General features: G+C 41.5%; 1 protein-coding gene across 6 annotated transcripts in view; it reads right to left on the bottom strand.

Annotated features, from left to right (window-relative positions):
* Evl (Enah/Vasp-like) overlaps positions 1 to 16,557 on the bottom strand; it is a 152,417-nt gene that overhangs the window by 39,981 nt on the left and 95,879 nt on the right. For all 6 annotated transcript variants that reach the window (XM_050154731.1, XM_050154734.1, XM_050154729.1 and 3 more), the window contains one exon: positions 9,495 to 9,663. In XM_050154731.1, coding sequence (XP_050010688.1) covers positions 9,495 to 9,663 — 169 coding nt within the window. The remainder of the gene's footprint in view (positions 1 to 9,494; positions 9,664 to 16,557) is intronic.

Genomic DNA, 16,557 nt, shown 5'->3' with positions numbered 1-16,557 from the left:
TTGGTTGAATAAAGAGACTGCCTTGGCCTTTTGACAGGGCAGACTTAGATAGGTGGAGTAGACAGAACAGAATGCTGGGAAGCAGGGAAGTGGGGCAGACGCCATGAATCTCCGGCCCGAGATGGACATAGGTTAGAATCTTGCTGGTAAGCCACAGTCACGTGGTGACATACAGGTTATTAGAAATGGGTTGAATCAAGATATGACAGTTAGCCAATAAGAGGCGAGAGCTAATGGGCCAGGCAGTAATTTAATTAATACAGTTTTCTGTGTGGTTATTTCGGGGGTTAAGCTAGCCAGGCGGCGGGACACAGCCCGCTCTCCCCTACTACAAGTAACAGCTGTCAGCCAGGCAGGACAAAAGACAGTGAAGGCAGACATTCAGAGAGCCATGGCCGGCAGAGACTCAACAGCAGGTCTGCGGGCCCCTTGATGTTTTCTCTTCTAGACACTGAAATAGAATGATTTCAGGCTATTTAGAAAGTGGTGCTCTGTGAAGTCAGTGGTGGCCTGACAACACTCCAGGTGCAGCCATCACCCGGCTGTGTAATCCTTCCCCTAAGAGTCCTCTTGCCTGTAAAGTAGGAAGAATACGGTAATGGTTTGTTGCTCTCCATAACTGTTCACATTGCTATGTTACAGGATCAGGAAAAGCCGGATAATAGTAATTACAGACAATATCTAGAACAGCATCATCCTAGATTTCCCTCACATGCAAGTTGAACTTAGGTCCACGTATAATGAAGTGAACAAGTAAGATGAGTCATTGGACACATGTACTAAATCAAGAGAAGAGATGGAATCATTTTACAACTTACTTGCTACACAGCAACAGGTGAGTATTTTGGCTAGTATCTATATACAAGTTCTTGAGTAGAAGCAGACATACACATGTGTACTGATAAGCAGAAGACCCAAGCTGGGGGTTGACTGGTTTAATTTTACACTGCTGAAAAAAGGCTCAAGTGTTTATGGAGTGTATGTACGAGATGAACTGCCAAGTTAGCATGATTAAAATGGCTGTTATGGTTAGAGCAATGGGTCTCCACCTGTGAGTCATGACCCCTCATGGGGGTTGTCAAAACAACCCTTTGCAGGGGTCACATAAGACTATCAGAAAACACAGATGTTTACATTATGATTCATAACAGTAGCAACATTACAGTTATGAAGTAACAATAAAAAATTTTTATGTTGGGGGTTACCACATTATGAGGAACTGTAGTAAAGGGTCACAGCGTTTGGAAAGTTAGGAACCACTGGGTTAGTGACTGGAGTCGTGTACAGAATCAGGGAGCTAAGAACCTTTTCCATTCTGTCCCAGTCAACTCATAGCAGATGTTCTGTGAGAAAGTTGTGCAGAAGAGGTCTGGAAGTGACATATTAAGGTTGGTTGAGAAAGAACAAAGCAAGACTGGCTGGGGAGAGGCTCTAGGGAAGTGAGACTTCTAAGACTATGAGTTGAGATGGCTGACTACAATCTCAGAGGTGACTCAGTCGTGCAAGCATCAGGAGAAAAGTAATACCCATCCCAGGTACAGAAAAAGAATTCGGGGCTGGAGAGATGGCTCAGAGGTTAAGAGCACTGACTGCTCTTCCAGAAGTCCTGAGTTTAATTCCCAGCAACTGCATGGTGGCTCACAGCCATCTGTAATGGGATCTGGTGCCCTCTTCTGGCCAGCAGGCATACAGACAGACAGAACACTGTATACATAATAAATAAATCTTTAAAAAAAAAAGAAAGAAAAAGAATTCATAGGGATCTTAGGAATTCTCTTTGTAGTTGGGAAATCAGGGCCAGGAAAAACAAGGGATTTGAACAAAGTTACACAGTAAACTAATGGGAGGGCTGGAACAGTCTGTAGAGGGGACTCCATGCTGCAGTTCACTGCCAGCAAAATGAGCTAACATTGTTCTCTAATTTCCTGTGGCCTGGCTTTGATCTCTGGAGCCTCCTGGATTGGTTCTGGCTGCACAGGTCTTAAGACCTTATACTGGGGAGGTGGTATGACACATGCCTTTAATCTCAGCACTCAGAGATAGAGTAAATCTCAGTGAGTTTGAGGCAACCTGGTTTACTGAGCAAGTCCCAGAACAGACAGGACTGTTACAGAGAGAAACCCTGCGTTAAAAAAAAAAAAAAAAAAAAAAAAAAGACCTTATACTGGTAGGGGGCAGTTGCACTTTCCTTGAGGGTATATCGCTATTATGGAAATTCTCTGGGTTCTTTATCTCCTGCAGCTCTTGGGCCTGGCATTTCTGTTGTTGCTATCCCTGGAGCCTAAAGACTGTCAGCTGCTATCCACAAATACCCCAACAGGCTACAACTGCTTTGAAGACATGGTGGTTCTTGGTATAAGAAATGAGCAGAGCACTGAGTTAAAGCACTGTACATTGAATCCTGTTTATCCCTTTTCAGCTGAGCAACTCTTAGTAGATCCATGAAATGCAAAGGGACGGCAACAGTGTGGATAATATATTCCCTAATAGACCTGTGAAGATAAAACACTCATATAAGCTGAACCACCAGAGAGACACCACCACTTTAAAATTTATTTTCACAACTTCTAAATCATCCTCTTATAAAGGAGAGCCCCACAAAGTGTGCCTTGAATGCATGTGCAGGCGGTGCATAGCTAATATATCACTTGGTCAAAGACAGAGAGAAGCCTGGTATTTACCAACTCCCAAATAGGTTTTACTGGTGGAAGCTAAAATCTTAGTGCCTACCTGATATTTGCTTGTTCTACTTAGAGCAAGTTAGAGGAGATAGTTGGGCATTTGTAACACTGTGTGGCCACTTTGGGATGGGACAAGCTTTCTTCTGATGTCCCTTTTCTCAACAGCGCTCCTCAGAAATAACTATGCTCTAACTTTTCTCACCATTGGTAACTCTTACCAATTCTTTTTTTTTTTTCTTTTGGTTTTTCCAAGACAAGGCTTCTCTATAGCTTTGGAGCCTGTCCCTGGAACTAGCTCTTGTAGACCAGGCTGGCCTCAAACTCACAAAGATCCGCCTGCCTCTGCCTCCTGAGTGCTGGGATTAAAGGTGTGTGCCACCACCACGTGGCCAACCAATTCTTAAACTAAAAATGGATTAATATGGCATACAGTGCTATTTCTGACTCTTTCCATTTAACATAATATCTGTGAAATTCATCCATTTCTCTCCCTACCCCCATGCCTAGACAGAGTCTTATTACATAGCCCAGGCTGGTCTGGTACTCGCTATGTAGCATGGGGTTTGAACTCATGAATCCTCTGCCCTTTCCTCTCTAGTGGTAGAACTACAGGCATGCAGCATCACTGTGGGCTAAACATGCCATTTTAACAGCAGATAACTACTCCATGCTCTTATTGATGAGTGTCTGAGTTGGTTTCTAGCCCTTGGCTATTTTGCTCTATGAATATTTTTATTTTTAGTAGATACAAATTCTTGTTTCTTTGGGCATCTACACAGAAGGGAGGGGTATGGTTTGTGTGCATTTAGATTCAGTAGCCTTGGTCATAAGATTTTTCAGTAGATGGTACCAATTTCCACTCTCCTGAGTGACATATGAGAGATCCACTTGGCCAGAAATACTCAGAATTGTTTGGCTTCTGAATGGCACCCTTGAGCTGTGCAGAGTATAGCACTATCCCAGGGTGGTTTCCATCAGAACTGTCTGACTTCTGAAGGGCACCCTTGGGGTGTGGAGTATAGTGTTATCCCAGGTGGTTTGCATAGTGTCTCCCCAAACACAATGGTTGAGCACCTTCCTTGTATTTGCCACCATTATTAGCTTGTCACTTCTGTCCACTGCTCTTTTGGGAAGTCTTTGTTCAAGCTATTTGGCTTTTTTAAAGTTAATTTTTCAGCTTTGTATACATCCTTCCTGATTGAATTGGCCTATTTCATACTTCGGGGAAGTAGTCCCCCCAGGGTGTAGCTTGCTTTTCCATCTCGTTGTGCACTGTAAGGAAACTCTTCAGTGTTAATGAAGTCCATCCATAATCTGTCCTCTATAGCTAATGCTTTTTTTCAATTTCTTTTTCTTTCTTTTTTTTTTTTTTTGGTTTTTCGAGACAGAGTTTCTCTGTGGTTTTGGAGCCTGTCCTGGAACTAGCTCTTGTAGACCAGGCTGGTCTCGAACTCACAGAGATCCGCCTGCCTCTGCCTCCCGAGTGCTGGGATTAATTTTTTTCAATTTCTTTAGATTTATCTATTTTATATATTTTCCTTGAATGGGTATCTGTGTACCATGGGAATGTTCAGTGCCAGTGGAGGTCAGAAGAGGACGTCATATGCCCTACAACTGGATTTACAGATTGTGAGTCACCATGTGGGTGCTGGGACTAAACCTGGGTCCTCTGCAACAACAAGTGTTCTTAACCACTGAATATCTGTTTTCTCTAAAGTCATGAGAAAAATTTTCTGTACTTTCTTCTCAATGTTTTACTGGTTTCTGAACACCTCTCTCACGCTTCTTTCAAGATGGGGTCTTGCTGCATTGCCAAGGGTAGCCCTGGAATCTTGGTCTGAAGCAGTCCTCCCACCTCAGATTCCTAAGTACCCTGCTACTGTTGGCCTTTAGTGGTTAGGCTGAAATAATTCTGAGGTTTGGAGTAACCATTTAAAAAAAAATACAGACTGAACTGGGGTTATTTATTGAAAATAACATCTTTTCCTTGCTAAACATAAAGATGCCTTGTCATAAACCAAGGGACCACATATGTGTGGCTTTATCTAGCCATTCCTAAATTTCTGAGTCTGTTAGTTGATCTTAATGTCAGTATCTCCCTGCTGCAATTATTTCAGCTTTATAGTAAGACTGGAAATATGAAAGTGCAAGCCCCATTTTGGTTCTTCAAGATGATCCTATACATTTTCATATGAATCTTAGAAGCAGATTACTAGTTTCTACAAATACATGCTGGAATCTTAAATGGGTGAGATTTTGAAGAAGTGACATCTGATGACACCAGGGCCTCAGTTCATGAACATGGTCAGTTTCTGAGAAGCTTGGCTGCTGAGTCCTCCCAACCATCTTAACAGTTTTCAGTGTACAGAAGGTTGTAGCTACAGCGAGAGTTGTTCCAAAGCCTTTGAAATTTTCTGGTGAGCTTCCAAATATTATTTGAAACAGTTTCATTTTATAGTTATTTACTGCTAACATATTAAAAAAAATACAGGTGTCTGCCAAACTCATTTAGCATAACAATATGTTAATATATTTTATACTAATTATAGCACCATAAGTTTGTAGGTAGTTCAGACACTCTTAATTATTTAAAAAGGTTTATTGCATTTATATGTATGCATATGTGTGTATGCATGTGTATACACATATTTGTGCCATGGTATGAGCATTGAGGTGAGAGGACTTAGTGGGAGTCAGTTCCTCCCTCTTTTTTTTTTTTTAAAGATTTATTTATTTATCATGTATACAGCATTCTACCTGCATGTGTGAATGCCACATGTGCATAAGAGGTCAGAGGAGGGTGTTGGATTCTTTGAAGCTGGTTTGTGAGCCACCTGATATGGGTATTGGGAACAGAACTCAGGTTCTCTGGAAGAGCAGCAAACACTGAATGTCTGAACCATCTCTCCAGATCCAGTTAAAAAAATTTTATGGTTTTCTTCCTCCTACTTTTGTTGGGTTTAACTATTTTCCTAGCTTCCTGAGATAAAAAGCATAGACCACCAATATTAATCATTCTTCTTTTGCAATATATACATTTATAAAACAAAATTTCTTCAGTGAGCAGTTTTAGCAACACCTCATAAACTTTGCTGTTCTTTACTACTTAGCAGCACAAAATATTCTCATCTTACATTTACATTTCTTGTTTGCCCCAGGAGTCAGTTAGTAATGTCCCTCTTTCCATAACTACTGCACACTAGCTGAATGCACAACAAAAACAAATGCAGACAGAGAAGACAGAGATTTTATTGGCTGTCTTCCTGTCACTGACTCTGGTCTGATTCCTCTGAATATACTCTAGGGGCTGGTGAATGGCTCAGCAGGCAAAGGCACTTGTGCAAGTCTTGCAATGCTCTGCTCAGCATCTATATAAAGGCCAAAGTAGTCAATCAAATCCATAAAGCTATTCTCTGACTTTCACACATGAGTGGTGACATTCACCCACCCAGAATCTCACACTAAGTATACCACACACAAAATATAGACAAAGTAATAATAGAATTTTGAAAACATATACTCTGTATGATTTTGATCCTTTTTCATTCTGGTGTGCTCCATAGTCTAGCATATTCTCTGTTGGTACATATCATGTGGTTTGAATGAAAATGACTCCTATAGGATCATAGGGAGTGGTATTATTGGAGGTGTGGCCTTGTTGGAGAAGTGAGTCATTGGAGGTATGCTTTGAGGTTTCAGAAGCTCAAGCCAGGCCCAGCGTCACTCTCTCTTCCTGCTGCCTGCTGATCCAAAGGTAGAATTCTCAGCTCCTTCTCCAGCACCATGTCTGCCTGTGTGCTGTCATGCTTCTCATCCAAAGAATAATGAGATAAACCTCTGAGCTGTAAGCCAGCCCCAATTAAATGCTTTCCTTATTAAGAGTTTGCTGTAGTCATCTTGTCTTTTAACAGCAATAGAAAACACCAACTAAGACACTTGTAATGCCATATAGCTGTTGGCTGCAGTTTCTACAACATAAATCAGGCCAACCTGGTTAATAATGCTAACAAAAATCCCTCTGTTTTCACTCATTTCTGCCTGCTTCTACAGTATGCTACTTGGAGCCATGATTAGAATCTGCAAGTAGGCTTCGCAATTAGTCTATTTCCTGAGACCTCTAGATTGGTCCATTTCTGCTTATATATTTAGAACATACATTATTAGATGCATTCAAATTTAGGGCTGCTGTGACTTCTCTTCTGATGGGGTGTCTTATTAAAAAGGTCAGTCTTTCTTTGGAATAGTTGTTGCCTGTCATATCTGACATACATAGTAACTACCAGCTTATTATGGTAGTGATTATAAGGGTTACAGTTTTCTAATCCTTCACTTTCAACCTTTCCTAGTCAGATTTATTTTAAAGATAATTCCCTAAGATTCAGCAGGCCTGCTTTAGGTACTTTCGAAGGATAAGCTTATTTTTAAATGTTGCACTTTCCACACAGGAGCTCATAATCACACTGTGTGCATGTTTTATTTTTGGGAATGTAGGAGTACATGGGAGTGCCTTTCCTGTGTGGTTTTTTTTTTTTTTTAGAGGAAGCCCTTACAACACCAAAAGTCTAACATGGTTTTGAGACTTCTGAGCAAAAATAATCTAAAGGTCTTTTACAAAGAAAGAAGCTTAATAGTAGAGAAAAGTCTCCCTGGCCGCTGTGCTGCTAGCTAGGATCTAAAAAAACAATATAGAATCTACAGACTGGTAAAGACTCTGAGATACAAGTCTCCACCTGATGACGGAATAGCCTTCTCAGAACCTTCCTGCAAACCCCGTTCACAGGGTAACACACAGCATCTTCTAACAGTATACTTGCTGCTGGTCTGTTTTCATTACTACAAAGAAGCATCAGAAGCAGGCTCACGTTATAAAGAAATCTATTTGGTTCACAGTACTAGGGGTTCAGGAGCAACCAAATGGTGTGATGGGCATGAAAAAGGCTACAGCTGTGGCTCAGTGATAGAGTGCCTGCATAGCATGCATGAAGCCTTTGCTTAGCTTACCATGCATGGGGTGCTGAGTGAGATTCCCAGCCTCAGTTCCAGATTTTTTTTTTAAAAAAAAGCAATCACTTAGGGATACCCACTATGATGCAGGAATAGTACCAGGCAATGGACGCCATGTCAAAAAGATGCCTAGAGAGAACTCAACAAGGGAAAGAAAAGGCAGCACAAGCTGAGCATAAGCTCAGGGTTAGGTAGGCTACCTTAGAGCAGGAATCCAGAAACATGTTTGTGTTTTCTGCCTGAAGGACACAGACTCTGAAACTTGCTAGGGCTGTTTTGACCAATGTAGAAACCTGCCCAGTGGACAACACTTAAATCAGAATTCCAGGTTTCTCTTCACATTGCTAACTTTTTGCCTGCAGGGCCAGCAGGGAACCAGCCTGAGCATAAAGTCTCCAGAAAACATTAAGGAGAGGATTTTAAGTCCTCTTTAATAATAACAATTATTATTATTGCTTTATGTGTATGCCTCCATGTATATCTAAGTACCACGTATATCTGTAAGCACTTGGTGTCCAAGGAAACCAGAAGATAACATTGGATACCCTGGAACTGGAGTTACAGACAGTTGTAAGTTGCTATGTGGGTGCTGGAAACTCAACTCAGGTCTTCTGAAAGGAGAACCCCTTAACCACTGAGCCATCTCAGCTGTTGTTTCAATAAACAAAACCACAGATCTTCTAGCCTCACTGCTCAAAATGCCTTGTCAATCTTCCCAGAGGCAACAGGGTGGGGAGCATTGGGTAAGCTTGTTACATTAGACTGCTTTGCCTTGATTGTGTGTGACATGAATGGACGGGAAAGTACTTGTACCTGAACAGGTATTTCCCAGAAACACTATTCACCACCTCAGCTGTCCAGGCTGTTTGCCAGGGAAAGATGATACCATCCTCCTAACATCTTGGTATTTTTGCCAAATTTAACTTTGGGGGTTATAAACCAAAATCTCAATAGCAAATGATAAATAGACAGGTAAGTACAGAATGGGACTAAAACATCTACATACTATATTTTTCTTTTTCTTTCTTTTTTGAATGTTTGGTGTGCACGTATGTATGCTTATTTGCATATAAGTATATGGCTGAGGTTGATGTCAAGTATCTTCCTTACTTGTGTTCTACTTAAAATTTTATTTTATGCAAGGTTTCACTATGTAACTTGGGCTGGTCTAGCACTCACTGTGTAGGCCAGACTGATCTCAAACTCATACAGTTTAGCCTGCCTCCTGAGTGCTGGAATTAAAGGTGTGTGCCACCACACCTGGTTAATCATTCTCTGCCTTACTGAGACAAGGTCTCTAGTTGGATTTGGAGCTTGCAGGTTCTAGTGAGACTGGCTAGCCAGGGATCTCCATCATTCTCTCCTGGTGTTGGGGCTGCAGATGGCAACCACACTTGTCCAGCTTTTTAATGAGTTCTGGGGACCTAAATTCTAGCTCTCACACTTGTGCACTATTATATACAGAGCCATCTCCCTAGTCCACGTGTACTGTATTTTCCAAAAACTTCTCACAAATGTTATTTTAGTCTGATCTGACAGAATGTTTTATTTGATTTTCTATTTTATCTGTCATTGTATTCTGATCTGACACAATGGAGCAGAAAGATGAAGCTTATTATTTACATATGACATGGAAAGTGACTCTCAGAAAGGATAATTTGCTTTTGGTCTTATATTTGGCTATAAGGCTGCAGAATCAGAGCTGAACCCAGATCTCTCTTTGATGGCAAAATGCCTGGGCCTTCTTTTCACCAAGCATGTACTGGTAGGCTCGCAGCTCAGGGGTGTGATGCTGATTCCAGCACTTACCTGCTGATCTTGTAGCTTGACCCCGACAACTCTGAAGGTGTTGCTGGCAGTGTTGTGGTAAATGTTGATCCGGCTGAATCCCTGCTGGCCAGGCTTGATTGGTACCCATTTCTTACTGGTGTCATCGTAGACCATCACGGAAGCCCGTGCTTGGCAGATACTCTGTTCACTGCAGAAAGAGAAGAAAGTCTGCAGTGTCATACCTGGCTATGGTAATAGATGCTGGTCCTGTGCATTTCTGGAACAGAGGTCAAAGGCAACAGGATATAAACTTGCTGCTAGAACTTCTAACTGCCCACAGTAGTGCTGTTTTGTGAAGTGATGAGTTTGTCACCCAAAAAAGACAATGCCAAAAATGAGTAGAGGAGTATCTGCCAAAATCCCACAGCTTGGGAGACTCACAGCTTTGCTTTGCAGGGAGGAGTGCTTGAAGGAAAGAGGAATTATTATTAGTTGATTATTATAAACCCTGTGTTAAATAATACAGTGAACCTAAGCACTGCTGCCCCACAGCTTATGAAGTAGCCACTAACTATTTCCCATCTAATGAAGAGGAAAGAGTGGCTGGGATGCTGGAGAGGATTCACATGAGTTTACCCAGGTACCCAGGGATGGAATTTCAAATATCCAGCCGTTTCTGTTCAACTTCAGAATTCACCACACAGAGGATTTCTTTCTGGCATTCAACAAATGTTCAATTTATATCTAGCATCAAGACTAGACAGCATTAGAAATGCTGTGTAGATAATGAGGTTAGGTGACCTAAAGAACTGAGCAACAGTTATCCACACACACTGGCTCTGGCTGAAGACACCTGGCAAAGCACCGTCACCTGTTCAGAATATGTTAGAAAAACCAGGGAATCAGCAGAAACAGTCTCTGGAGAGGTAAACTGTCACCATTAAAATGAACACATGAAGACACCTGCCAGCAATTTAGTTTTCAGAGTCCAAGATTCTTGAACACAGTCTCAGTAGCGTGTAAGGATCCCTGGATTGGAAAGGTAAGATGTGGCTGACAGCTGGAGAGTGACAGTGCTTAGAAAGGAGACCATGCAGGACAACAGCAGACTGGAAGTAAAGCCACACCGTGCAGAGTAACAACCACGAAGCAGAGAAAACATTCACTGTTGAGTGATCATAAGGAACAGACTAAGTAGGCAAGAAAAATGTCATACTGTGTTCACTTTATCATAGTAAGGGCAGGGAAACAAAGTATTTGGAAAAAAAGAGCCTTGTACCCAGCACAGAAATAGTGCTTTTAAGAATCAGTTCTCTGTGATTTGTAAATGTTTAACACATCCTGAATGTCGAGGGTTGAGCTCAGGATCTCCTCTGTGGCTCAGGATATGGACTATTACCTTTCGTAGAGTGTAAACAAGAAGTGTCTAATGAGTGCTCACTGGAGCCTCTCAGAGCTGAAAAGAGCTCTAGAACAATCCAGTTCTCGATTACATTCAATAAAGCAGTTCTGACAATAACAGCAAACATTGACTCTTCTCTCACGAGGCCTGTTGGTTGAATGACTGATTTAGATAGCCCTTCTTGGTCTCAGTACACTCTACCCCTACCTTTCCAGTCACAGAGCGTTTTCTAGACAGCCCACAGCAGCCCAACATCTTGAAGGAACATCTTGGTTTTTCTACCCATTATCATGGCAAAGCTACCTACCAACCCCTTTGTCATTCCAGTAACTCTCTTTAACTGAATCCCTTATTTATTACCTTTTCTTCTAGTACGTGAGTGATCAAATTGGGCATGTGTTAACCTTAGCACAGATGCCAGGAAGCTTACAGATGGGAATCCAAGAACTACAAACCTTACTCAGCCAAGAGAACTTGAGGGAACCAGGGGAGACTTGTGAAGAAAGTGGTTTGGGGTTAAAGATGACGGTGTTCAGCTCCTAGAGAAAGTGGATGTGCTAGTATAGGCGGAGGTGACATGCAGCTCAGACAGAGGCAGAGCCAAGAACCACGCAGTATGCAGAGAGCTGCAGGCCCCCTAGAGTGGGTGCAATGTATCTGGGTTATCACACACTATTCAGGGATCTTAGGAAGAGAGATAAAAGAAATAAAGCACTTGCATTGGACTGTCATGTGCTAGATACTTTAGCACCAATGGCAATTTTAGTTACTGTAATGATAGATAGCCACAGGTCCCTATTTTCTTTCCTTTCCTTTTTTTTTCTGTTGTTTTTAACACACTGGGTTCAAATTAAACTTGTGGTTAACCAAAAACCCGGTTGTTGTTGGTTTTTTTTCCTTCTCATTTGAATGGTACTTTTCTGACTTTCATTTTATTGCTACTAGTAAGTCTAAATGAAAGGAAGTGCACATTCTCCTTGCCATTTATATTGCTAATGTGGGCTTATGATGCCTTGGAGTTGGGAGGGGGTAAAATCTTGACTGCTATGCAGCTGTCATTGCTGCTGAAGTCTAGCTCTTCAACTGCCTTCTCAGCTCATTCACTTGGATGAATACAAACGGCAGAATGAGCACACTCATGGACATGCTGAACTTATGTCCAAGTCAGCTATCATTTGAAGAAGTTTGATAACTTTATTTTCTTTCTTTTATTTATTTATTTATTTATTTATTTATTAAAGATTTCTGTCTCTTCCCCACCGCCGCCTCCCCTTTCCCTCCCCCTCCCCCAATCAAGTCCCCCTCCCTCGTCAGCCCAAAAAGCAATCAGGGTTCTCTGCCCTGTGGGAAGTCCAAGGACCACCCACCTCCATCCAGGTCTAGTAAGGTGAGCATCCACGAAACTGCCTAGGCTCCCACGAAACCAATAGGTCCAGTAGAATCAAAAACCCGTTGCCATTGTTCTTGAGGTCTCAGTAGTCCTCCTTGTCCGCTATGTTCAGCGAGACCAGTTTTGACCCAGGCTTTTTCAGACCCAGGCCAGCTGGCCTTGGTGAGTTCCCAATCCCCATTGTCTCAGTGTATGGGTGCACCCCTCCCGGTCCTAAGTTCCTTGCTTGTGCTCTCTCTCCTTCTGCTCCTGATTTGGACCGATAACTTTATTTTCTATTAAAAGACATTATTTACAAAATCTATGGATGGATTTTTAAAATATAGACTATAAAATGATCTTCTATAAATAAAAAAGGCTTCCTACTTCCTTTTCAACAGGCCCCTGGTAACTCAGGCCAGCATCCACATGGCCTCAGAGCTCCATGGCACTGATGAAATTCAACCCCACAAAGCTGGAAAGAAAAGGGTGATTCTCATGAGGTCCCGATATCTTACAGGCTTTTTTATATAATCATTCTATATTGTGTCTGCATGTGTGTGTTTGAGGGGATGATTCAAAATACATACTGTCACTTGTTCTGATTGACATTAAACTATCAAGTTCAGAGATTTTTCTCCTGGGACATCACAGATCCCCTTGTGTGGTTCCGGCTTAGTGTGAGCTTCAGGTGGTTCCTGGGTTTCTACATGATTGCAGATTCTAGTGGCAAAAATCCTGGATGGAGTCTCCTCATGGCTCTCATCCATGGCCAGGGTTCACAGTGATCACCAGTATGTCGAGAGATCCTAAGTTAATGAAGCTCTGATCCTGACCCTATACTTTGGACTACTGGCTATCCCTTAAGTACCTCAAAACTCAATAAGCTCGAGACGGAGCTGGGAGGCGCCCGCGCCGGCAGACGGAGCTGGGAGGCGCAGGCAGGCAACGACGGCTGCCGCCGAGACTGGAGGGGACCAGCGCAGCGGCAGAGGTCGCAGGCGGCAGGGACCAGCGGCAACACCGAGAGCAGATCGCCCCACTACAATTAAATCAAAGAGGTAGGCCTTTGGTTGGCGAGGGCCCTGGCAAACGGGGAGCCGGGACCGGTTCCGGAAAACCCTTCTTAGGGGTGAGAGGGTTCTTGGCCCCCAGCAGGAGCCAGGAAACAGAGCGAGGGCAATTAGTAAGAGAAGCCTCTGGCCAGCAGAGAAACCTGATCTGATTTTAAAAGACCAATTAGATAGCATTGAAAGGAGGAGATGGGCAGGCGCCAAGGCAGAACATCACCCATTAATCAGAAAAACAACATGAAAACACCAGATCCCAAAGATCTTACAACAGAAAGATTTGAACACCCTAACACAGAAGAAGTGGAAAAAATTGACTTTATGAAAGCAATAGAATCCCTTAAAAAATATGTAATAAACACCCTTATAGAAATGGATGAGAAGAATAACAAAAAGTTCGAAGAATTAAGTAAATATGTACATGAGACCCTGGGAAACCAAGAAAAAACGATCAAACAGGTAATGGAAACAGTGCAAGAATTGAAAACTGAAAGGGAAGCAAGGAAGAGAACACAAAGGGAAGAACAGCTGGATATGGAAAATCTAGGCCAACGAGCAGAGTCTACAGAAACAAGCATAATCAATAGACTACAAGAGATAGAAGAAAGAATCTCAGATGCTGAGGACACCATAGAGAAAATAAATGCACTGATCAAAGAAAACAGCAAAGCCAACAAATTCTCATCACAAAACATTCAAGAAATATGGGACACAATAAAAAGACCAAACCTAAGAATTATAGGAATAGAAGAAGGAGAAGAATCACAGCTCGAAGGCCCAGAAAATATTTTTAACAAAATTATGGAAGAAAACTTTCCCAACATAAAGAAAGTTATCCCCTTGAATATTCAAGAAGCATACAGAACACCAAACAGACTGGATCAAAGAAAAACTTCCCCTCGCCATATAATAATCAAAACACAAAATAGACAGGTTAAAGAAAGAATATTAAGAGCTGCAAAGGAAAAAGGCCAAGTAACCTATAAAGGTAAACCGATCAGAATTACACCTGACTTCTCTATGGAAACCATGAAAGCCAGAAGGTCCTGGATAGAGGTACTTCAAAAGCTAAGAGACCATGGATGCAAACCCAAACTTCTGTACCCTGCCAAGCTAGTGTTCACTATCAATGGAGAAAACAAGACATTCCAGGATAAGAACAAATTTAAACAATACGTAGCCACAAATCCAGCTCTACAGAAAGTAATAGAAGGAAAATCGCAACCCAAGGAATCCAACAATGCCAACACTGACTACAATAACTCAGGCATCTAGTGAACCTTCACCAGCACAACTCAAAGAAGGGACACACACACAAACTCTACTACCAAAAAAACAATAAGAATAACCGGAGTAAACAACAATTGGTCATTAATATCACTTAATATTAATGGTCTCAATTCACCTATAAAAAGGCACAGGCTAAGAGATTGGATACGAAAACAGGATCCAACATTCTGCTGTTTGCAAGAAACACATCTCAACCACAAAGACAGGCATCTACTCAGAGTAAAAGGTTGGGAAAAGGTCTTTCAAGCAAATGGTCCTAAGAAAAAAGCAGGTGTGGCCGTACTAATTTCCAACAAAACGGACTTCAAACTAAAATCAATCAGAAGAGATCGAGAAGGACACTTTATACTCATAACAGGAACAATTCATCAGGATGACATCTCAATTCTGAATATCTATGCCCCTAATATAAAAGCACCCACTTATATAAAAGAAATATTACTAGAACTCAAGGCAGACATCAAACCACACACACTAATAGTAGGAGACTTCAACACACCTCTCTCTCCAATGGACAGGTCAATCAGACAGAAACCTAATAGAGAATTAAGAGAATTACTGGAGGTAATGAAACAAATGGACTTAACAGACATCTATAGAACACTCCACCCAAATAGGAAAGAATATACCTTCTTCTCTGCAGCTCATGGAACCTTCTCAAAAATTGACCATATACTCGGAAACAAAGGAAGCCTCCACAGATACAAAAGAATATCAGTGTCCACCTGTGTCTTATCAGATCACCACGGATTAAAGTTAGAAGGCAACAACAATGCTGCCCCCAGAAAGCCGACAAACTCATGGAAACTGAACAATCAACTACTGAACCACACCTGGGTGAAGGAAGAAATTAAGAAGGAAATTAAAGTCTTCCTTGAATTTAATGAAAATAAAGAGACAACATACTCAAACCTATGGGACACGATGAAAGCAGTGCTAAGAGGAAAGTTCATAGCACTAAGTGCCCACTTAAAGAAAACGGAGAAAGCATACATTGGGGACTTAACAGCACACCTGAAAGCTTTAGAAAAAAAAGAAGCAGATGTGCCCAGAAGGAGTAGAAGACTGGAAATAATCAAACTGAGGGCAGAAATCAACAAAATAGAAACACAGAAAACAGTCCAAAGAATCAATGAAACAAAAAGTTGGTTCTTGGAGAAAATCAACAAGATAGACAAACCCCTATCCAAACTAATTAAACAACAGAGGGAGAACACGCAAATAAATAAGATCAGAAATGAAAAGGGGGACATAACCACAGACACAGAGGAAATTCAGAGAATCATTAGATCTTACTACAGGAGCCTGTATGCCACAAAACTGGAAAATACAAAAGAAATGGACATCTTTTTAGATAAGTACCATATACCAAAGCTAAACCAAGACCAGGTGAAAGATCTAAATAGACCTGTTAGTCGCGAAGAACTTGAAGCAGTTATCAAAAATCTGCCCTCTAAAAAAAGCCCAGGACCAGATGGTTTCAATGCAGAATTCTACCAGAACTTCCAAGAAGAGCTAATACCTATTCTCCTTAATGTATTTCACAGTATAGAAACAGAAAAGTCATTGCCAAATTCCTTTTATGAAGCTACAGTTACCCTGATACCAAAACCACACAAAGACCCAACCAAGAAAGAGAACTACAGGCCTATCTCACTCATGAATATCGACGCAAAAATTCTTAATAAAATACTGGCAAACCGAATTCAAGAACACATTAGAAAAATTATCCATTATGATCAAGTAGGCTTCATCCCAGAGATGCAGGGCTGGTTCAACATACGCAAATCTATCAATGTAATCCACCATATAAATAAAATGAAAGAAAAAAACCATATGATCATTTCATTAGATGCTGAAAAAGCATTCGACAAAATCCAACACCCCTTTATGATAAAGGTATTGGAGAGACTAGGGATACAAGGGTCATACCTAAATATAATAAAAGCTATTTACAGCAAACCGACAGCT

Source organism: Alexandromys fortis, unplaced genomic scaffold (assembly GCF_014885135.2).
Source record: "Alexandromys fortis isolate MF-2015 unplaced genomic scaffold, M_Fortis_MF-2015_v1.1 scaffold_91, whole genome shotgun sequence".
Classification (NCBI taxonomy): domain Eukaryota; kingdom Metazoa; phylum Chordata; class Mammalia; order Rodentia; family Cricetidae; genus Alexandromys; species Alexandromys fortis.
The sequence above is the reverse complement of the archived record's forward strand: the minus strand, read 5'-3'. Positions and strand labels throughout refer to the sequence as shown.